General features: G+C 66.9%; 2 protein-coding genes and 1 long non-coding RNA gene across 6 annotated transcripts in view; 1 reads left to right on the forward strand and 2 right to left on the reverse strand.

The window, feature by feature from the left end:
- Positions 1-6,531, forward strand: part of PTDSS2 (phosphatidylserine synthase 2) — a 20,260-nt gene extending 13,729 nt beyond the window's left edge. Inside the window, exons 4-12 of the mRNA XM_041773991.1 lie at positions 2,445-2,512; positions 3,781-3,915; positions 4,193-4,243; positions 4,410-4,523; positions 4,613-4,731; positions 4,996-5,110; positions 5,184-5,329; positions 5,428-5,613; positions 5,720-6,531. Coding sequence (XP_041629925.1) covers positions 2,445-2,512; positions 3,781-3,915; positions 4,193-4,243; positions 4,410-4,523; positions 4,613-4,731; positions 4,996-5,110; positions 5,184-5,329; positions 5,428-5,613; positions 5,720-5,879 — 1,094 coding nt within the window. The 3' untranslated portion in view covers positions 5,880-6,531. The remainder of the gene's footprint in view (positions 1-2,444; positions 2,513-3,780; positions 3,916-4,192; positions 4,244-4,409; positions 4,524-4,612; positions 4,732-4,995; positions 5,111-5,183; positions 5,330-5,427; positions 5,614-5,719) is intronic.
- Positions 1,444-3,770, reverse strand: LOC121501696. The gene is made up of 2 exons (XR_005990664.1): positions 3,048-3,770; positions 1,444-2,901 (listed from the first exon to the last, which is right to left on the reverse strand). It is a non-coding gene; the product is annotated as an uncharacterized LOC121501696 (long non-coding RNA).
- Positions 6,485-16,484, reverse strand: RNH1 (ribonuclease/angiogenin inhibitor 1). Of its 4 annotated transcripts, none has more exons than XM_041773995.1 (10): positions 16,382-16,484; positions 10,891-10,996; positions 9,530-9,700; positions 8,943-9,113; positions 8,307-8,477; positions 7,965-8,135; positions 7,698-7,868; positions 7,442-7,612; positions 6,795-6,965; positions 6,485-6,675 (listed from the first exon to the last, which is right to left on the reverse strand). In XM_041773995.1, the coding sequence occupies exons 2-10, from the start codon at positions 10,974-10,976 to the stop codon at positions 6,588-6,590; spliced, it is 1,371 nt and encodes a 456-aa protein (XP_041629929.1). In that variant the 5' UTR covers positions 10,977-10,996; positions 16,382-16,484; the 3' UTR covers positions 6,485-6,587. The 4 variants fall into 4 exon arrangements, with proteins under 4 accessions (XP_041629929.1, XP_041629927.1, XP_041629930.1 ...); XM_041773993.1 differs by lacking the exon at positions 16,382-16,484 and adding an exon at positions 16,219-16,375; XM_041773996.1 differs by lacking the exon at positions 16,382-16,484 and adding an exon at positions 12,624-13,084.
- Between the last annotated feature and the right edge of the window lie 3,019 nt (positions 16,485-19,503).

Here is a 19,503-nt window from a genome sequence, read left to right on the forward strand (position 1 = left end):
CCGCCATTGAGGTGCTCGCCGCATGCCACCTGCAGTGAGTCCTCCTGTCTCTGGCCCCCGACCCCCACGTTGGGGAGTTCCAGCAGCCCCGGGGCCTCGCTGCAGAGCGTCGCTCGGGCGGTTCCTGTCCTGTCCCCTGTCCCATCCCCCTGTCCTGTCTCCGGCCCTGTCCCTCATCCCATCCCCCTGTCCCATCCCTGCCCCCCCATCCTGTTCTCCTGTCCCGTCCTTTGTCCTCCTGTCCCATCCCATCCCCGCATCCCCCATCCTATCCCCCTGTCCTGTCCCTAGTTCTGTCCCTCATCCTATCACCTTGTCCCATCCCCTTTTGTCCCATCCCCTGTCCTCCTGTCCCTCGTCCCATCCCTGCCCCCCCCCCCATCCTATCCCCCTGTCCTGCCCCCGGCCCCGTCCTGTCCCTGGTCCTCCCTCAGCCTCAGGGTGTCTGGGGCTCCGGCCTTGTTGGGGAGCTGCCCCTGGGGGGACATGGTCAGTTTTCCCGAGGTCTTAGAGCTTTAGTAACAGGTGTCTTTTCTGTGCGGATGGGCATGTGTTCCTTGAGAACATCCGAGAACATCCGACAAATACAAGAGATACTTCGTAACAGAAACAAAGCCCATGTTTCTTTATGGGGCCTTCCGTGCGGGGCTTTATGTCCTGAAGCTGCGTCCTGGCTCCGGGTTCACACAGTGTCTCATTGACAACCAGGTGTTTACCAGCAGCCTGTCCGGCCATCCAGGGACGTGGGGACTCTGCACGCGGTCTGTGCGTCTGCCACGGGCTGGGCCGGTGGGGCCTGCATGGTCCGATCACCAGCGCGCTGTCCCCCTCGGGGCCTGCTGGTGACGGTGGTCGGGGCCTCGGGGGCCTGGACTTGCTGCGGGCTGCAGACAAGTGAGGGCACGGGGTACAGGCCACGGAAACGGCAGACATGAGGTCCGGTGCGTGCCCGTTGGGCTGAGGGGGAAGAGTGGGCAGTCCTCGCAGTGCCTTGGGGGCCCAGGCCCCGCCCGGGGGGGGATGGCGGGGCGGCTGCGGGGCCTGGCGGTCACGGTGCCCCGCGGGGCTGTGCCCGGGCAGCCATGGGGCCTGTCCTGCAGCACCTGCTCGCCTCGGCCGGCAGGAGGCCTCCAACTGCTCAGCGCCCTGCGGCTCACCGTGGGCAGCGGCAGGAAGGGCCGTCGGTGCTGGGGGCAGTGCTCAGGGCCGGGGGTCGCTGTCTGCGATGGGCTTTGCTGGGAAACTGGCCCATTGAAGAGGCGCCCTTCAGAAGGTTTACTGCCGGCAGGGCCCCCAGGCTGGTACGGCCCCCAGGCTGGCACACGGGGCGGTGCCAGGGCTGCCGCTGGCACGGGGTCAGGTGGCGTGGGGTCAGGTGGGAACGTCGGAGGAGCACCCGCTGTGGCTTGGGGGTGGTGGGTCTGGGTCCTGGGGGCTCTACAGGTGGGGGGAGACGGGGCAGCCCCTGAGTAGGGGCAGTGGTCAGGGAGGGGACAGGAAGGTGCCATCGCATGTGCTGGGGCATGCCCTAGGGTGGGGGCGGCCCCGCGTGGCTTCACCACGCCCGCTTAGCTCTAGCCGCATCCCTGCCAGGGCGAGCGTGCAGGCCTCTCCCGGAGTCCAGGACGGCGGGGCTGCTGTGTCAGGTGCTCTCCATCCCTGTCCCAGGAGGACCTGAGAGCCATCCACCTTCACGCCCCCCGCCTGCACGGGCCTGGGTCCCGGGTGGGCTTGGAGCCCCTGTGAGCGTGTATGGACACCCCCCCCACTGCGGCCCTGGTTTCCCAGGCTGGGCGCGGTCTCTTCCTCCTCCACCAGCGCCACCTTGTTCCCTTGAGGGGACCGAGCAGGCTGCTGGTTTTCTTCAACAGTCACGAACCAGGGGAAGGGCAGTTCGAGGCCTTTATTCCCCGGGATTGTCAGGATTTGGGAGGAGAAAGCACCTGTGCTCTAGGCTCGCGGGCTCCCCCTCCCGTTGGCTGCTCGCTCCTGGGGAGAAGCGGGCGGAGGTCGGGTCCTGGCGAATCACAGGGTCCGAGGGACGCGTGTTCTCAGCTTCCTGAGACGTAACTGCCCTGAGCATGTGGGTCTAGAGGAGGGACGCGATGCGCATGGGGTCAGCCGCGGGGGCGTTGGCACGGAGGTCCCTAAGCAGGTCATGGCGCCCGGGTCAGTGCACCCCGCCATGCAGGTGGTCAAGTCCCCACACATGCCGTGTGTTCCCCTCAGTGTTGGGGGCGGGTGACGCGAGGGAGGAGGAAGGGGATTTCCTGCCCGTTCACGGGGAAACCCGTTCTGGCCTTCGGTTTCCTTACCTGGACACAAGGTTCCTGCAGACTTGCTGAGCGACAGAGGTCAGGGGTCACGCCCAGACGGCCAGGCTGATACCAGGCGAGGGTGGGAGGGGGCGCGGGGCCCTCCTGACGCCCGTGCTGTCTTTGCAGCCTACTGGCGGTTCTGGCTGTGCGTCAGCGTCGTCTACGAGCTGTTCCTCATCTTCATCCTCTTCCAGGTGAGCGAGCAGGTGGTGGCGCGGCCCCAGGAGCTTTGGGGGGAAGCGAGGGGGATCCCGGAGAGGTGGGCACAGGGGGGAGGACCCGGCAGGGGAGGAGGGGCCTGCCCGGTCAGCCTGCGCGGGGAGCGGGGACGCTGCCGGGGCTCGGGCCTGGGGCCAGCTCACCTGCTGCCGCACGGTACCCAGCACCCCGCACTCGGCACTGAGGGTGGCCCGGCCACTCTACCCTCTGGGCACAGGGGTGCTGGCACCCGTGCCTGTTGTGTCATCGTCCGTTTACCCGTGCGGTGGACATGCTGCTGGCGTGCGGGGTCCACAGTAGCAGCTTGCTCTCAGCTGCCCAGCTGCAGGTGCTGGCCCTCACGTCCATGCTCACGCGGGGAATTCTGTGCACGGCAACACCACCTGTGACCCTGCAAGGCCGCCCACCACCCACCCTCCTCCCCCTGGGCCCCTGAAGGCGTCCGGGCCATGCGCCCAAGGCCCCCCCGGGGGCATCGGGGGTGTGGGCCTGCCGTGTCCCCTGTGCTACCTGTGTAAGGCGTGGCCAGACTGCTCCCGCCACACCTGGCCCGTCGGGATCTTTCCTGGGGCCGTTGGGCCGTGCACCACTTGTCCTGCTTGTTTGCATCTCTGGACCGCCTGCCCGGGTGGGCCCTCACGCTGTGCTCCACGCTGCTCAGCCTTCAGCGGCGCCTCGACGTGTGCACACCTGTCACCTTGTGGGTGGAGCCCGTGAGTCCGGGCTGCTGCTGACACAGGGACACAGCATGTCCACCCTCAGGTCCCACAGTCCCCAAGCTCACGGGGTGACTTTGGTTGTGTGATGTCACCGTCCGAGTGTCACTTCCATAGACCCCAGCTGGGCTCCGGGTCCACTTGCAGGACAGGGCCATGCATCTGCGTAGCACAGGTGGCCTGGGTCACGTGACATGCAGGTGTGCACATGCTCTACCCGCCGGCCCTGGACACCTGTCACCCCCTCACTCTTGTCCCCACTTCGTCCCTCGGCTGGTACTCTGGGCAGTAACGAGGGGACGAGGCTGACGGCAGGTGTCCTGCGTCAGGTGTCCAGCTGGTGGCTGGATGGGCCGCAGGGGGGTGGGAGGGAGCCCAGCCTGCTGGCAGGCAGTGTTGGCGCCCGTGTCTGGGGGGCGTCCTGAAGCTGTGCTCCCATGAGGGGACGTGGGGAGGGCCAGTGGCAAGCCCTCCAGCCTGGGGCCCCCGCATCCGTCTGCCGGCCCCGCTCACTGCTGGCTTCGCAGACCGTGCAGGACGGCCGCCAGTTCCTGAAGTACGTGGACCCCAAGCTGGGCGTGCCGCTGCCCGAGAGGGACTACGGGGGAAACTGCCTCATCTACGACGCGCACAACGAGAGCGACCCCTTCCACAACGTCTGGGTAGGGCGGGCTCCGGGGCTCCCCGCTGCCGGCTGGCCCTGTTCTGGAGCCCCCGTCTGCACAGGGGCCCCCCCCCCTGATGGGTACCCGCTCCTCCTGGGGTCAGGCCTGGCTGCAGGTGCCCACTGCTCTGTGCCCCAGGGCCAGCCAGCGCTGCTCCAGTGGGGGTGCGGTCCCAGCAGCCCTGGATGCGGGCGGGAGCAGGGCCCGTGGTGCCTGCAGGGAGCAAGGGGCCGCTGGCTGTGGGCTGGGCGCGAGGCGGGTGTCTCGCCCACAGGACAAGCTGGATGGCTTTGTGCCCGCACACTTCCTTGGCTGGTACCTGAAGGTAAGGCGGCCTGGCCTGGCTGTCCGAAGGACCCGGTGGTTCCAGGTTCTGCCCTGCGCTCTGAGCCCGACCCGGCCTCCTGCTGCTGCTCAGGGTGTGGGTGTGGGTGTAGTGGGTGAGGCCGCAGGGTCGCTCTGCAGGGCCTGATGTGGTGCCCGGCCCCCAGACCCTGATGATCCGGGACTGGTGGATGTGCACGATCGTGAGCGTGATGTTTGAGTTCCTGGAGTACAGCCTGGAGCACCAGCTGCCCAACTTCAGCGAGTGCTGGTGGGATCACGTAGGTGCCAGCAGCCGTCCTGGGGGTCGCGGGGTGCAGAGGCCGTCCGCAGGGCAGGACCGCTGCTCACCTCCGGCCTCTGCCCCCAGTGGATCATGGACGTGCTCGTCTGCAACGGGCTGGGCATCTACTGCGGCATGAAAACCCTCGAGTGGCTGTCAATGAAGACGTACAAGTGGCAGGGCCTGTGGAACATCCCCACCTACAAGTGCGTCCCCAGCCTCCTGCTGGAGGGTCCCCGGGGGCCTGAGGTGGCACTGGGGCACCTTCTGGGAGGGGCCGTGAACCAGGATTGCCCCTGGGCCCCGGGAGCCCCCCAGGCCCTTCTCTGGCTCCCCTCTCCCCGGGCCAACCCCCTCAGGGGTACGGGCAGCGCTTGGAGGGCACTGGGGGGGCGCACGGGGCATGAGCGGCTGGCACGGCCACGGGTGGGGCAGGTGCTCCCCCGGATGACAGCCCGCTGTGCCCCCAGAGGCAAGATGAAGAGGATCGCCTTCCAGTTCACGCCCTACAGCTGGGTCCGCTTCGAGTGGAAGCCCGCCTCCAGCCTGCGCCGCTGGCTGGCCGTGTGCGGCATCATCCTGGTGGTAAGGCTGGCGGGTCCCGCGGGTGCGCCCGCCGGGCAGCCCGGGCCCCTGCCCACCCTCCTCTGGTCCCCAGTTTCTGTTGGCAGAGCTGAACACATTCTACTTGAAGTTCGTGCTGTGGCTGCCCCCCGAGCACTACCTGGTCCTGCTGCGGCTGGTCTTCTTCGTCAACGTGGGCGGTGTGGCCATGCGGGAGATCTACGACTTCATGGACGACCCGTGAGGGCCCCGGGGTGGGCGGGGCGGGCCTGGGCACGCGTGGCGCTGCCGACCCCGGGGCCCCGCCGCGGTGCCCTCAGCCGGTGCCCTCCCCGCAGGAAGCTCCACAAGAAGCTGGGCCAGCAGGCCTGGCTGGTGGCAGCCATCACGGCCACGGAGCTGCTCATCGTGGTGAAGTACGACCCGCACACACTCACGCTGTCCCTGCCCTTCTACATCTCCCAGTGCTGGACGCTCGGCTCCGTGCTCGTGCTCACCTGGACCATCTGGCGCTTCTTCCTGCGGTGAGTGTGGGGCACCCAGGGGAGTTGCGTGGGCCGTCGGCCCCTCCCAGTGACAGGCGCGTCCCTGCAAGGGCGGGGACGGTGACGTGGCTCCCGCGGACCCTAGGGACATCACCCTGAGGTACAAGGAGACCCGGCGGCAGAAGCAGCAGAGCAGGGGCGACCCGGGCAGAGCCGTCGGCACCACAGACAGGCACCTGCCTGAGCCAGGAGACCCCCCAGGGCCCGTGGAGGCCGAGGCGGAGGGGGCGCCGGCCCCAAGCTGACGCACCTCAGGACCGGCTTCCGAGGGGCCCTGCCCCGTCCCCTGCGCACAGCGGGGCCCTGTGGCGTGGGCTTGTGTGCGTGCGTGGTGTGTGCACGGGCGTGGACTCTGTGGCTGTGGCCCCCCACCCTGGGGCTGACCCTGGGCAGCCATTCTCCTCTGCCCTGGCGGCCTAGCCCAGGCTCGGCACCTGTCCCTGCTCCCCGGGCCTGCGGCCACTGGGAGGCCCTGACTGCCCCGCGTCCCGCTGCCCCCGCTCGTCCAGGAACACCCGAGCGGCTGAGGACGGGCAGGTCTGAACACACGGGCCCCGACGCCCCTCGAGGAGCAGAGGCGCGGAGCGGTGGGCAGGCAGCAGGGGCCAGGCTCTCCGGCCGGGCGGAGGGTCGTCTTCACGAGGAGCAAACCGAACAAGTGAAGCAATGGGGCGCGGTCTGCACTGGCTCCCCGGGGAGGGGTGGCGTGTGCGGGGGGGGGGGGGGGGGGGGGGGGGGGGGCCGGGAGCTGTGCCCGCTGGGGGCAGCCGCGGTCCTGGGCGCGTGCGCATGCACAGACCTGTGACGCCACGCCCAGTGTGCCCCCCACAGAAAGGACAGGCACCCCTTCTGCCAAAAAAAGTGCTTTAATAAAGTGTTTAAAACTTTGTTGCAGAACTGGGTTGATTAGAGCATTTCTGTGTAGTCCAAGCTAGGACGTGGGGGGGGGCCACTCAGGAGATGATCTTCAGGTTGGGCTTCCGTTCCTCCAGGGCCCGCAGGCTGTCCTCGATGTCCTGGGACCAGTAGATGTCGTAGAGGCTGCGCAGGCAGCGGGGCTCAGGGTCAGGGCCGGGTGGGGGACCGCCACCCCCTCCCCGCAGCCCCGCCCGCACTCACCAGCTGCTCCAGCCCTGCCCTGAGGCCCCGCCCGCACTCACACCAGCTGCTCCAGCGCGCAGCCCGGCTGCTCCACACTCTCCATGAGCTGCCGGATGCCCTGGTCGTTCATGCGGTTGTTGCTGAGGTCCAGCTCCCGCAAGCTGCGGTTGGCCAGCAGGAGCGAGGCCAGGCTGGCGCAGCCATCGTTGGCCACGTCGCAGTCCCCCAGGCTGGGCGAAGAGCGGGGCACAGGTCAGGCAACAGGACGTGGGGCGGCCCCGCACCACGAGGTCCGCTGAGCCCCAGGGTCACTGCTGTTCCCAGCGAGCCCTGGCAGGCGGCCCCGCCCGAGGCCAGAGGGGCACGCAGCTCCCCCTGCAGGCGCGCAGCTCCCCCTGCAGGCGCGGCGGCCACACGGCCAGGACACCCGGGGAAGGACAAGCCGGGCCCCTCCCACCCCGCACTGCCCGGCAGCCCTGAGCCCCCATGAGAAGCGGAACTCCATGCAGAAAACAGACAAAACACGGCGCGGGCGGCCCAGCTCGGGCCCCGCGGGCGCCACGGAGGAGCCGAGGTCAGGAGAGCCGCAGAGGCCCCCACACTGGGACGAGCCAGCGGCCAGCCCAGCGAAGGAACCGGGACCCCGCGGGAGCGGGACAGAGGGCCCGGGCCCCGCGCACCAGCACGCGCACGGGGAGGTGCTCACCAGAGCACCTGCAGAGCAGTCCCCGACTGGCCCAGTGCCTGGCACAGCTCCCGGACGCCGGAGTCCCCCAGCTTGTTGTTGCTCAGCTGCAGCTCCACCAGGCGCTTGTTCTGGGTCAGCATCGTGCCAAAGTGGTGGCAGCACGTGGCCGTGAAGTTGCAGGACTTCACCCTGAGACACACAGACACGCGGTCGGGGCCCTGTGGACGGAGCACAGCACCCCCCCCCCCCCCCCCCCGCCCGCGGCAGCACTCACCACAGGGACTGCAGCCGGCTGCCGGGCTCCAGCAGGCTCTCGCACAGCAGCCGCGCGCCCTCATCCCCCAGCGGGTTGCATGCCAGGCTCAGCTCCTCCAGGCTCTCCTTGGCGCTGACCACGCGGCACAGGTCCCTGCAGCCCGTGGCGGTGACGTCACACTCCCAGAGCCTGCGGGGCGGGACAGTCACCTCCTGACACTGCCCAGGCCATGGCCCTCAGGGCAGGGGGCGGGCACGGGGCAGGCATGGGGCGGAGCCGACTCACCACAGGACCCTGATCTGGCAGCTGGGGTGCAGCAGGCTGGGGCACAGCACCGCGATGCCCTGGTCACCCAGCTTGTTATCCCCCAGGTCCAGCTCCCGCAGCGAGGTCTTGGAGGCCACCACAGCGCGCAGGTCCTCGCAGCTGGCCGGCGTCAGGCCACAGTTCTCCAGCCTGGGGGCACGGGAGGGCCGGCTGGGCGGGGGGGCCCTGCAGCCCCCCCACAGCCCCCTCCCCACCCCATCCATCCGCAGCCCCCCTGCAGCCCCCTCCCCACCCCCATCCATCCACACCCCCCCCCCCCCCCCCCCCGCGCAGCCCCCCTGCAGCCCCACCCTGGCTTACTTGAGTGTCTCCAGCTGACAGGCCGACTCCACCAGGCCCCGGCAAAGCACCCGCACGCCGGCCTCACCGATCTCGTTGTTGCTCACCGCCAGCTCCTTGAAGTGCTGCTTGTTCCTGAGCGCCGAGGCCAGGGACTCGCAGCTGGCGGCCGTCAGGTTGCAATACTCCAGCCTAGGGACAGGCAGGTGTCAGGAACTCCAGCCGCCGGGCACTGTCTGGGTCTCCTCTCCTGCCCCGGGCCATGCGGGAGCCCTGAGACCGGAGGGCTGCTCGGCGGGGACAGCACAGCCATGGCTAAGGGCCACTTCCTTGAGCCTCCTGGAGGCCAGCCACCCCCACGAGCCCCCCGCCAAGCCTGCGATCCACTGGAGCAGTGTCCGGAGCTGGATCTGGCTTCCTTCTCCTTCGCTGAGCCCGTCCACACTCGCGGTGGCCAGCCCGCCCCACACCTGATGTGGGGTTCCAGGCCGGCTTCCAGCTCGGGGCCCCCGCGTCAAAGGAGGAATCTGCAGGTCCCGGAGCGCCCCTGCCTCAGAGCTCCCTGCAGCCAATGTGCTGGGGCAGGGGCTCAGCCAAAACCACAGGGACAGGTGGGTGCGGGGCTAAGGGTGGCCTGCGTGGCGGGTCCACACTCACTGGAGCTTCTCCAGGTGGCACTGGGGGTCCAGGAGCCCTTCACACAGCAGCTGCAGGCCTGCGTCCTCCAGCGGGTTGTCACTGAGGTGCAGCTCCCGCAGGGTGGGCATGGAGCGCAGCATGGCGGGCAGGACCCCGCAGCCAGTCTTCGTCAGGCAGCAGTTCTGGAGGCTGGAGCACCCAGCCGCCCATCAGCAGGGTCCCCACGAGCCAGCAGGCCCCCATCAGCTGTGGCCCCCGCACAAGCCGCCCTTCTGTCCTCAGGAGCCACCACTGCCCCTGCTGCCCCTGCCCAAAGGAGGCCCCCAAGCCTGGCCCTGGAAGAGGGCACGCCCCTCCTCTCCCCCAGGCCAAGGACCGAGAGCACGAGGGGCTGCTCACATGCACCTCAGGCCCCAGGGAGGCTGGGCCAGGAGCCCAGCAATGACAGGCGGGCTGGGTGGTGGGCACACCCCGAGGGACAGGGCCCCTCCCCCAGGACCTGCAGCTGAAGCCCCCTGCTGCCTCCTGCCCAGCCTCAGCCGCCGTCCAGACCCGAGCCTGCACTGGGCCGAGCACCTGGGACCGTGTGGCTCCTAAGGACTCACCTGAGCTTCTGAATCTTGCAGGTGGCGCTCTGCAGGCCCTGGAGCACCAGGTGCACTCCGGCATCACCCAGCTCATTGGTGCAAAGGCTCAGCTCAGTCAGGGACGGGTTGGCCTGGAGGGCAGAGCTGATATCCTTGCACCGCACCTCCGTGAGGCCGCAGTCGTCCAGCCTGTGGACGGGACGTTGGTCACTTCACACGGCTGGTCCCAGCCCGTTCATGGGCCAAGAACTCCACACGGTAGATCACAACCAAGACGTTTAAAAATGAAACAGAGGGGCGGCCGGCGGGCTCAGGCGAACTCGACCTCAAGACAGTGAGTTCACACCCCACGCTGCGTATGGAACCCAGTTTAAATGAATAAATAACAGAAAAACGTAGGGATCGTCTCGGAAAGCTTCTGTCAAAGACCCTGGCACGTGTGCAGATGCACGTCGGGGCACCTACTCCGCTCGCTTTGGGAGGCGGTGAGCAAGTGAAAGCTCTGGTCGAGCTCTAGGGGAAAACCGACCGCAGGAGCACTGGATAGAGGACAAAACCAGAGGGTCTCGCCGAGACGGGCGTGCAACCAGGGGCCAAGTGAAAAACCCGACACGCACAGGTGGGAGGAGAGCCAGCTCTTGCCCACAAAAGAACGGCAACAGGTAAGTGTGGAAGGGAGGAGAAAATCAAAGATCCCAACTAAGCAAAGGTCCAGCAACCACCGTTCTCCAAGACCCCCATGACCTCGCGTCCAATGTGCGTACGGGTCACCAGGACACGGGGGCGCCGGGGTGCAGAGGCGGTCAAGGTGCCCGCAGGGGCGAGCCCATGGTGCCCCAGGGTCCGCAGGTGTCCCCGCCGCCCCCCCCCCCCCCGCGCCCCACAGCCTGGAGGGGGCGGAGACAGGGAGCGGCCGAACGTCGCAGGACAGGGAGGTGCTGCCCTCTGCACCCGCGCGCCCGCCCGGCCCTGGGGGGCACAACAAGCAGAAGAGCGGGTGATGGGGTGGCCTTCTGCCCAGGGCGTGACCGGGTCCCCGATTGAGTCCCGCATCGCGCTCCCCGCAGGGAGCCCGCTTCCCCTGCGGCCGGTGTCCCTGCCTTCTCTCTGGGTCTCTCCTCAATAAACAAAAAAAAATCTTTAAAAAAAATTAAAGCAGAGCTGGTGACATCCGCGTCCAGGCGGCGGGGGGCCCTGTTTCGCCATCCCTGTGGCTCTTCCGTAAACCTACACACTCGGGTAGGAGGAGGGAAGGCGGCGGCCCCGGCTCCCGCCTGCCAAGCCCGGGGAAGGCGCGGCAGACGGCTGGGGCGGCCCCACACCCGGCGGGAGGGGACTGCACCCCCTGTGGGGTCGGGCGCCGGGCTGCGTGCGCCTACCTGACCACCTCGTACTGCTGGATTAGGGGCAGGAGCTCCGTCCACCGGGCGTCGCTCAGCTGCTGACACTGAATGCTCAGGCTCATGGCTCGAGGTGGAGTGGGTCCTGGACAGGAGTGGGGGACACCTTAGCAGGGCCCCTGGGGTCTGACCGCCGCAGCCCTCCTAGGACCCACGGGTGCTGCTGTTTCGGAAGCCACAGCCTCCCCCTTGGCCGTGCCCTCTTGGTCTCCTGCCTTCGGTGGCGCGGACCCCCTGGGGGACCCAGTGTCAGGGCGCTGGGTGGGCGCCCCCGGCCCCGAAGGAAGGAGGGGCTGGCGGAAGGGGAGGCCTCGCTGCGGAAGGGCGGAGGGGACCGGGGTCCATTCGAGGGCAACAGAAAGCCCGGGACGTGTCACACCTGAAACAACGCCGCTCCCCGCCCTTCGCAGAGGGACAAACAGGGACTCAGGCCCGCGGGCGGCAGCGCCTGGGACACCGGGTGGAGGAACGTGGCCTGAGCCGGGCTGGGCGGGGGCTGGGCGGGTGCTGGGCGGTGCGATCGGGAGTTCAGAGCTCGTGGGCGGGGAGGGGCGGGGGGGAGGGGGGGGTCGGCCCTGGCGCCCGCAGCCCGCACACGGGGGGCCCCCGGCGCGCCCCGCCCGCTGCCCCCGGGAGCGAACCCCACACCCGCCCGCGGGCCCAGAGTGTGGTCCGCAAATCCGCGACCCGGAGCCCTTAGTCATCACTGGGGAAGGGCCCGAGGACCGAGTCCGGAGGAACCCTCTCTCCCAGGCCAGCCCGACACCAGGGGCCCGGGGTCCCCGGGGGCTCCGTGTGGGAGGAGCCAGCACCCCACCGACGGGCCCCGGGGAACCTCCGGGTTGGGCCTGGGGACTAGGGGCACTTCTAGGGGTCACGGATCCCTCGGGGGACCCCATGAAAACCCGTCTCGCCCCGCAAAGACGCCGTGTCCCGCGGCTTCTCCCGGGATCGGGGCCGGCAGCTGGGCTGCGCCCTGGGGCCCCAACGGGACGCGGACGGCTTTCCCGTGTGACAACCGGCCGGGCGCCCTCGGCCTGAGCCCCTCCCCGGGCGGCACGGCGTCCAGGGGGCGTCCAGGGGGCGTCCAGGGGGCGTCCAGGGCCCGCGGAGCACCAGGCCCGGCGGCGCGGTTACCTGCGCGGGGCGCGGGGGAAGGCCGGGGGCGCGCCGGGGTCCGCGCGAGGTCGCCCACGGCCGCCACCAACTTCCGCGCACGCCGGACGCTGCGCATGTGTCCGGGCCCACGTGGGCCGCGGTGCGAGGAAGCGGCCGCTCGGGTCGCCCGCAGCACCCCCCGCCCCCGCCTGCGACCCCGCGCCCCCCCGCCCGCTCCTCCCTGCAACCCCGCTCCCCCCTGCGACCCCGCGCCCCCCGCGCCCCCCCCCGCTCCTCCCTGCAACCCCGCCCCCGCCTGCGACCCCGCGCCCCCCGCGCCCCCCCCCCCGCTCCTCCCTGCAACCCCGCTCCCCCCTGCGACCCCGTGCCCCCCCCCGCTCCTCCCTGCAACCCCGCTCCCCCTGCGACCCCGCGCCCCCCCCCGCTCCTCCCTGCAACCCCGCTCCCCCCTGCGACCCCGCGCCCCCCCCCCCGCTCCTCCCTGCAACCCCGCCCCCCCCTGCGACCCCGCGCCCCCCGCGCCCCCCCCCGCTCCTCCCTGCAACCCCGCTCCCCCCTGCGACCCCGCGCCCCCCGCGCCCTCCGCCGCTCACCCGCCGCCGGCCGCCGCTTCCGCTGGGCAGGGGTGCGGGCGCAGCACGTCGTGGGGCGGGGCGGGGCGGGAGGCAGGAGCTGCCCAGCGGGGTCGGCGACAAACAGCCCCGAGCCGCTCCGCCGCCAGGACAGCCGCTCCCGCGTGGAGGGGCCGACGCAGCGGGGGAACCCGGACGCCCCGGGGCGCTGTCCTGCGCACGGACGGCGGCGGCTCGCGGCCCGGGCCCGTGGGGCGGGGACCCCGGCTGCGGGCGCATCACGCGGGCACTGAGCACGGCCCCCGCGGCTCCCCGGCCCCACGCAGCCCACGGCCCGCGCGCGGAGTGCAGGAAGTCACGTAACAGCTCCGGGGGATCCCGGCTTAGCGCCGCCTGCAGCCCAGGGCGCGACCCCGGGTCCCGGGATCGAGTCCCGCGTGGGGCTCCCCGCGGGGAGCCTGCTCCTCTCTCTGCCTGGGTCTCCGCCTCCCTCCGTGTGTCTCTCATGAATAAATAATATCTTTAAAAAGTATATTAACAACGCCGATGACGGGGAAGTGGCAGGCGGGGGCGGCCGCGGGAGGGCGAGCCCGGGTGCGAGCGGAGAGGGCACGGCCAGCTCCCCGGGGAGCCGCTCGGCGCCCCACGCACGCCCGGCACCATCTTTGTGATCATGGGGCGGGCGGAGAGCGAGTTCTTTGCGGAAATGAGGGTTGGGTTACTCAATCTGGGAGGCTATTTGGCTGAGTCAGTCCTGGCTGGGCGCCAACCGACGGGAGGCCTGGGCCACCAGTGTGGGGCCGGCGGAGAGCAGCCTGGATGCAGAGCGCGCGCAGAGGCCAGCACCCCAGGCCCCCCACGAGCTCCCTCAGAGCAAGCCAAGTTGCCAGGGCCCCCCCCCCCGAGGCTCCCTCCACCCTCACGCACGAAAGGGACGGTGCCCGGTTTGTGCAGAAGCCACTGAAGCCTGAGGCTGCTGGAGAACGGAGTGAAGCAGCGGGCGCGGGTGGAGGGCGCCTCGGGTGGAGGGGGCCTTGGCTGCAGCGCAGCTCCAGCCAGCTTTCACGTGGCTTTGTTTTCTTCAGGCAAATACCCAGAAGGGGCACCTGGGTGGCTCAGTCACTGAAGCACCTGCCTCTGGCTCAGGTCATGAAGTTAGGGTCCTGGGATGGAGCCCCGCAGCAGCTCCCCGCTCCCTGGAGAGCCCGCTCCTCCCCCTCCCTCTGCTGCTCCCCCTGCTCTCACTCTCTGTCAAATAAAATCCTCAAAAAAAAAAAAAAACCATAAATAGGATTACTAGACTGTATGGTGTTTTTAACATTTTGAGAAAGCTCCACACTACCTTCCACAGTGGCTGCACCAATTTTCACCCCCACCAACACCGCATAAGCATTCCCTTTGCTCCACATCCTCACCAACACTTGTCATGTTGAGTTTTGCCATTCTGACAGGTGAGAGGTGGGAACACACTGCGGTTTTGACTTGCATTTCCCTGACGGTGAGTGAGAAGCATCTCTCCATGTGTCTGCTGGCCATCTAGGTGTCTTGTTTGGAGGAATGTCTGTACAGATCCTCACTCATTTTTTTTTTAAAATATTTATATTAGAGAGAGAGAGCGAGCACAAGGAATGAGGTTGAGTGTTGGGCAGAGAGAATCTCAAGGAGAGTCCACAAAGAATGCAGGCCCGAGCTGGGGCTCAATCCTGTGACCTAGAAAACCGAGAGTTTGGCACTTGACTGAACCACCCAGGCACCCCCTTGACCCATTTTTAATTAGATTATTTGTTTGGGGTTTTTTGTTTTGTTTTTTAGTGTTAAGCTCTTCATATATTTCAGACGTTAACCTCTCATCAGGTATGTCATTTGCAAATACCTTCTCCCATTCCATAGGTTGCCCTCTCAACCTTTGTTGATGATGGTTTCCTTTGCTATAAAACATGATTTTTATCACATAAGCACTATGTACCCTTTATAGGAAAACCAGAAGACAGAAATAAGAAAATAAAAGGCCCTAACTTGCCGGCCTTCCAGAAACACAAAGGCTCTGAGATCTATGTATGAGCTCCTGCTCCTCTGTATGCACAATACACATTTAATAAAAATAATAATAGAGGATCCCTGGTGGCTCAGCGGTTTAGCACCTGCCTTTGGCCCAGGGCATGGTCATGGAGTCCCGGGATCGAGTCCCACATCGGGCTCCTGGCATGGAGCCTGCTTCTCCCTCCTCCTGTGTCTCTGCCTCTATCTCTCTATCATAAATAAATAAATCTAAAATAATAATAATAAAGAGCTACTAGTAATGGTAGGCAGAATAATGATCAAAGATGATTCCGTCCAAATCCCTACTTTACATTGCAAAAGGGTCTTTCCAGAGGTAGCTAAGTTAAGGGTTTTGAGATGGAGGGATCGTTTGGATTACTTGGGTATGCCCAAAGCAGCCACGAGGGTCCTTATAGAATGGAGGCAAAAAGGTGAAAATCCGAGAGCTGTGAGCATGGAGGCAGATGTCCTTGTGGCGTGGCTAAGCTGGAAAAGGCCAAGAAGCAGATGCTGCCCTGGAAAACCTGGAGGGAACCAGGCCTTTGGATGCTTTGACTTGTGCCTCTAGCACCCACGTCCCACTTCTGATCTAGAGAACTGTAAGAGAAGAAATTCTGTGACGGCAGCAGGAGGACACTGATGCAGCAGGAGCCGCTGTATTTTCCACCAAAGAAGAGATATGTATACAATGTATACACAAATATACAGGCACACTAATCCACATGTAACAGTCTAACCTTTTTTTTTTTTTTTTTTGACATTCTATGTGTCTGAGAAAGAGAGCAGGAGCAGGGATCCCCAGGCAGGACTCCGGGATGGGATGGTGCCCTGAGCCGCAGGCCTTCACCCCCGCGCCCCGGGCAGGACTCCGGGATGGGGATGGGATAATGCCCTGAGCCGCAGGCCTCCACCCCCGCGCCCCGGGCGCCCCAGCAGGCCTAACTTTAACGACCACACCGTGCATCCACGTCGCTCAACCATTTCTGCAGGCTGGCACCTGGACTTTCAGGCCGGAGGCTTCTCAGCAGGCCCCCGGGACACCGTCCTGGAGGGGCCGCCCGGGCTCCCCGGTGCCGTCCCACTTGCGCTCCCGTCCTCCGCACCGACTCGCCCCCAGCTCTCTGCAGGGCTCCCGCGGGACCGGAAGGGGCCGGGATGCTGGGGGGAGGAGGGGCGGCCACGCCCAAGGCCCAGCATCCCGCGCAGCGACCCGGGAGGGTCCTCCCTGGGGGTGGGGGGTCCTTGGGGAGTAGGCGGCGAGTTACCCAACTTGGGGGAAATGTGGGCTGAGCCAGCCCTCGCGCCGCCTGCCAGGCGCCCACACACCGGGGTCAGGCCGCACCTCGAGAAGGCAGGGGGAACCCCGAGACGCAGACCACGCAGGCGCCCGCCCCGGACCCGAGACTCCCAGCGTGCCCCGGGAGGCAGGCCGGCGGCAGGTGCGCACGCGCGGGGGCGCTCTTGGACGCCCTGACGTCACCGAGGCGCCCCGACAGCCGCGAGGCCCCGCCCGTCCCGTCCCCCAGCCCGGCGCGCGCCCCCCGCCCCCGCCGCACCCCGATCCCGCTCCCGGCACCTGTTTCTCCGGCACCCCGCCCCCCGGTGTCGCTCCAAGAGCGCTTCAAGTCTGTCCTGGGCAGCATGGCCACAGCAGTGCCTGGCGCGCGTCCACAGACGACTCGGCCAAGGTCGGCGCCATTTAGAACGGACCCCGGGCACGGACCGCGGCAGTGACTGACCTCCAGACGACGGACCGAGAGGAGCGGCGGGCTACCGGCGGGGGCGGGGCCTGACAGGGCGCGGCCTCGCTGCTGCGTCGGGGCAGGGGGCGGGGCCTGGGCGATAGGCGGGGCTTTGCGTGGGGCGGGCACAGGCTGGCGGGGCGGGGCTTTGCGTGGGGCGGGGCGGGGCCTGAGGGGCGGGGGCAGGGCTTTGCGGGGGGCGGGGCCTGAGTGGCGGGGGCGGGGCCTGGGACCCGGGCTGTGCCTGAGGAGGGTGCAGGCTGGCGGGGCGGGGCCTGGGGCCGCGGGGACGCAGTCAAGGGGCGGGGCCTCGCAGGGGGCGGGGCCTCCGTGGCCGGAGTTGGGGTCTCGCTGCTCCCACGTGGCGGCCGGGCGGAGCGGTGGTCCCAGCGCCGCCCTCCCCGCGTCCCGCCCGGCAGGTGTCCTCGGACGCCCGGCCCAGGCAGTGACATGAAGGTCACCGGGCTGGGGGCTGGGCTGGGAGACGTGGAGCAAGATGCAGGCCGGACGCTACACGGCGGTCCGCTGCGGAGCCCCGACTCGGTGGTGCCGGGCTGGACAGACGCACGGGTGGTTTTGTGAGATTCGTTGGATCAACGTTTGTCATCTTTGGGCGCTGTTCCATTTATCTAACGGCAGAAACTCTGAATAATCCTGTATCTTCAAATGCATTCGTGCAATAAACACTTGTGTGAGCCCTTTGTGCGCGGCTGTGCGGCGGTGCTCGGGGTTCAGCACTGGGCCGGGCCGGGGCGGGTGGGGGTGCGCACCCCCAGGGGAGACAGCAGCCCTTGGGGAGACGGCGCCAGGGCGGCCCCAGCCCGGGAGCGCCCGTGTCCGCTGCGGCAGGAGGGAGCACCGGGTGCTCAAGGAAAACTGGCTTTTCCTGAGAACTGACTTCTCGAAGCGCTAGAATGTGGCCAATTTTAATAGAAATTGTTTATACTATTCACTTTCCTGTTCCCTAGACCTAGTGTACTGACCGCGATCAACTTTTCTAAACTTGATGTCAGCGCCCTTTGGGAGACCTTCTGTGGCCAGCAGCACTGCAGGTGCCTCGAGGAGGAAGGGCGGCAGGTGGGCGCCGCCAAGGGCGGCCGGGGTCACAGGGGCCCGGCAGCAATTTTTTTTTTAAGATTTATCTATTCATTTATCAGAGAGAGAGAGAGAGAGAGAGAGGCAGAGACACAGGAGGAGGGAGAAGCAGGCTCCATGCAGGGAGCCCAGCGCGGGACTCGATCCCGGGACTCCAGGATCCTGCCCTGGACCAAAGGCAGGCGCCAAACCGCTGAGCCACCCAGGGATACCCCCCCTCCCCCCCGGTCAGCAATTGTTTTGCTGAAATGCGATGCTGCTTCCTGGGTCGTTTCGGGTATAGGGGGCCATACGGGTCAGAGGTTGCTGGGCCCGTGCCCAGCGTGCGTAAACGAGCACCGGTTTGAAATGTTCTTACATGAATAAACAGCACGGACCCTGGTACATAAACGTTCAGACCGATGTCGTGGGTGCAGGCGGGAGGGCAGGCCGTGGGCTACCCCAGTGGTCAGAGCTGACAAGAGATCCCACACAGATAAAGAGAGAATTGGTGAACTGGAAGGCTGGTCAAAAGAAATTACCTGGACCGAGACAGAGTCAAAAGGATCGAACGTCTAGTAAAGAGTGTAAGAGACTCGTGCGTCTGCAAACAGGGGGATGACGTCTGCAAACAGGGGACTGCGTGCCAGGGCCGATCGCCGGCTGCATTAAACTGCTCTCCCGCTGGTCTTTATCCTCTCTCTGGGTCTCTCAGGAATAAATAAAATCTTAAAAAAAAAAAAAAAAAAAAGAAGTCCTAAACACCAAAAGAGATGATTTGGGGGGTGGTCACCCACCTGTGGGGACAGAAGGGTCTTATGGGGACCAGCTCCTCCTCTGGGGATGGCACATACGGCTGTGTGACAGATGAGCCCCCAGGGCCCACTCGGAGGCTACATGTCTGGGGAGCTTGGACCTAGTCACATGAGGTCCTGGGCCCCACTGCGCGAGGTGACCCTGCACAGGCGACTCCGCTATGGGGCCGTGGCTTCCGGTTACTACGGTTGGAGGCGGGGAGAGGCCAGCCCTGGACTCACACGGATTCCTGAGACCCGGACTGCGGTTAATGCCTCCCATCACCTTATCTGCCTCCCCCTTTCTTCTTCACCCAGGAGGCCAAAGGTAGAGCTAGAGAGCCTGGGGCAGATCCAGAGCCTCGCATCAAACCTTGCTTCAATATGACACGTCTACACAGCAGGATCTGTGCATCTGGTAGTAAGACTGAAGCGGCTCCGCACCGACCGCGCTGGAGTCATAACCAGAAAACCCAAGGACGGAGGCCCAGCAGGTTGCAGCCCCCCTCCACGGGGTCCGTGTGTCTGAGCGCAGAACCCGAGGGCCTCGGGGCCCCTGAGCCTCTCCAGCGGGTGTGAGCCTCTGCAGGGACCCCGTCCTGTTCCCTCTGCGGGGAGCAACCCACCTCCCCTATCCTTCCGCACCTGTCTACACTCGGGCCTGGATGGGAGTTGTCTGATGTCTTGGTCTTGTTTCTGCTATCAGAGGACAATCCACTGAGGTTTGCGCCCCCAGCGCCCCTGCTTCCCTCCGCGGGCTCTTCCACTGAGGGGGAGTCCTCCTTTCCACCTGTCAGTCTGTCTGTACTTCCAGGAGGACAGCACTGAGTGGACGACTCCGTGCGGGCCCCACGAGCGGCCTCACCTGCGTGTTCCCACCTCTGCGCTTCCGTCCCAGACGTGGGCGCCCCCGAAGCCCCGCCCCCGACCCCGCCCGAGTCCATCCCCACGGCCGCCCCGCGGGTGCCTGAACCTCCCTTCCGTTTGGCTTCCTCTGTCCGTGGGCCCGGGCGTGAGCGAGCCTGCCTCTGTGCCACCCCCTCCCGGGGCACCGCACCCTTGGGGGCGCACACGTGCCAGGCTCCCGTTCCTTCCCGTGGAGTAATACTCGTGGTGTAGACGCCAGGGCGCTTCCTCCGCTCGGCGGCCACCCCAGGGGTGCCGCAGGAAGGGGGCCGTGTGGACCGGCTGGTGTTCTCGTCTTCCGTGGGCAGCCAGCCAGCAGGGGCCTTGCAGTCGCCCGGGGGCTCA

Source organism: Vulpes lagopus, chromosome 11, assembly GCF_018345385.1.
Source record: "Vulpes lagopus strain Blue_001 chromosome 11, ASM1834538v1, whole genome shotgun sequence".
Lineage (NCBI taxonomy): Eukaryota > Metazoa > Chordata > Mammalia > Carnivora > Canidae > Vulpes > Vulpes lagopus.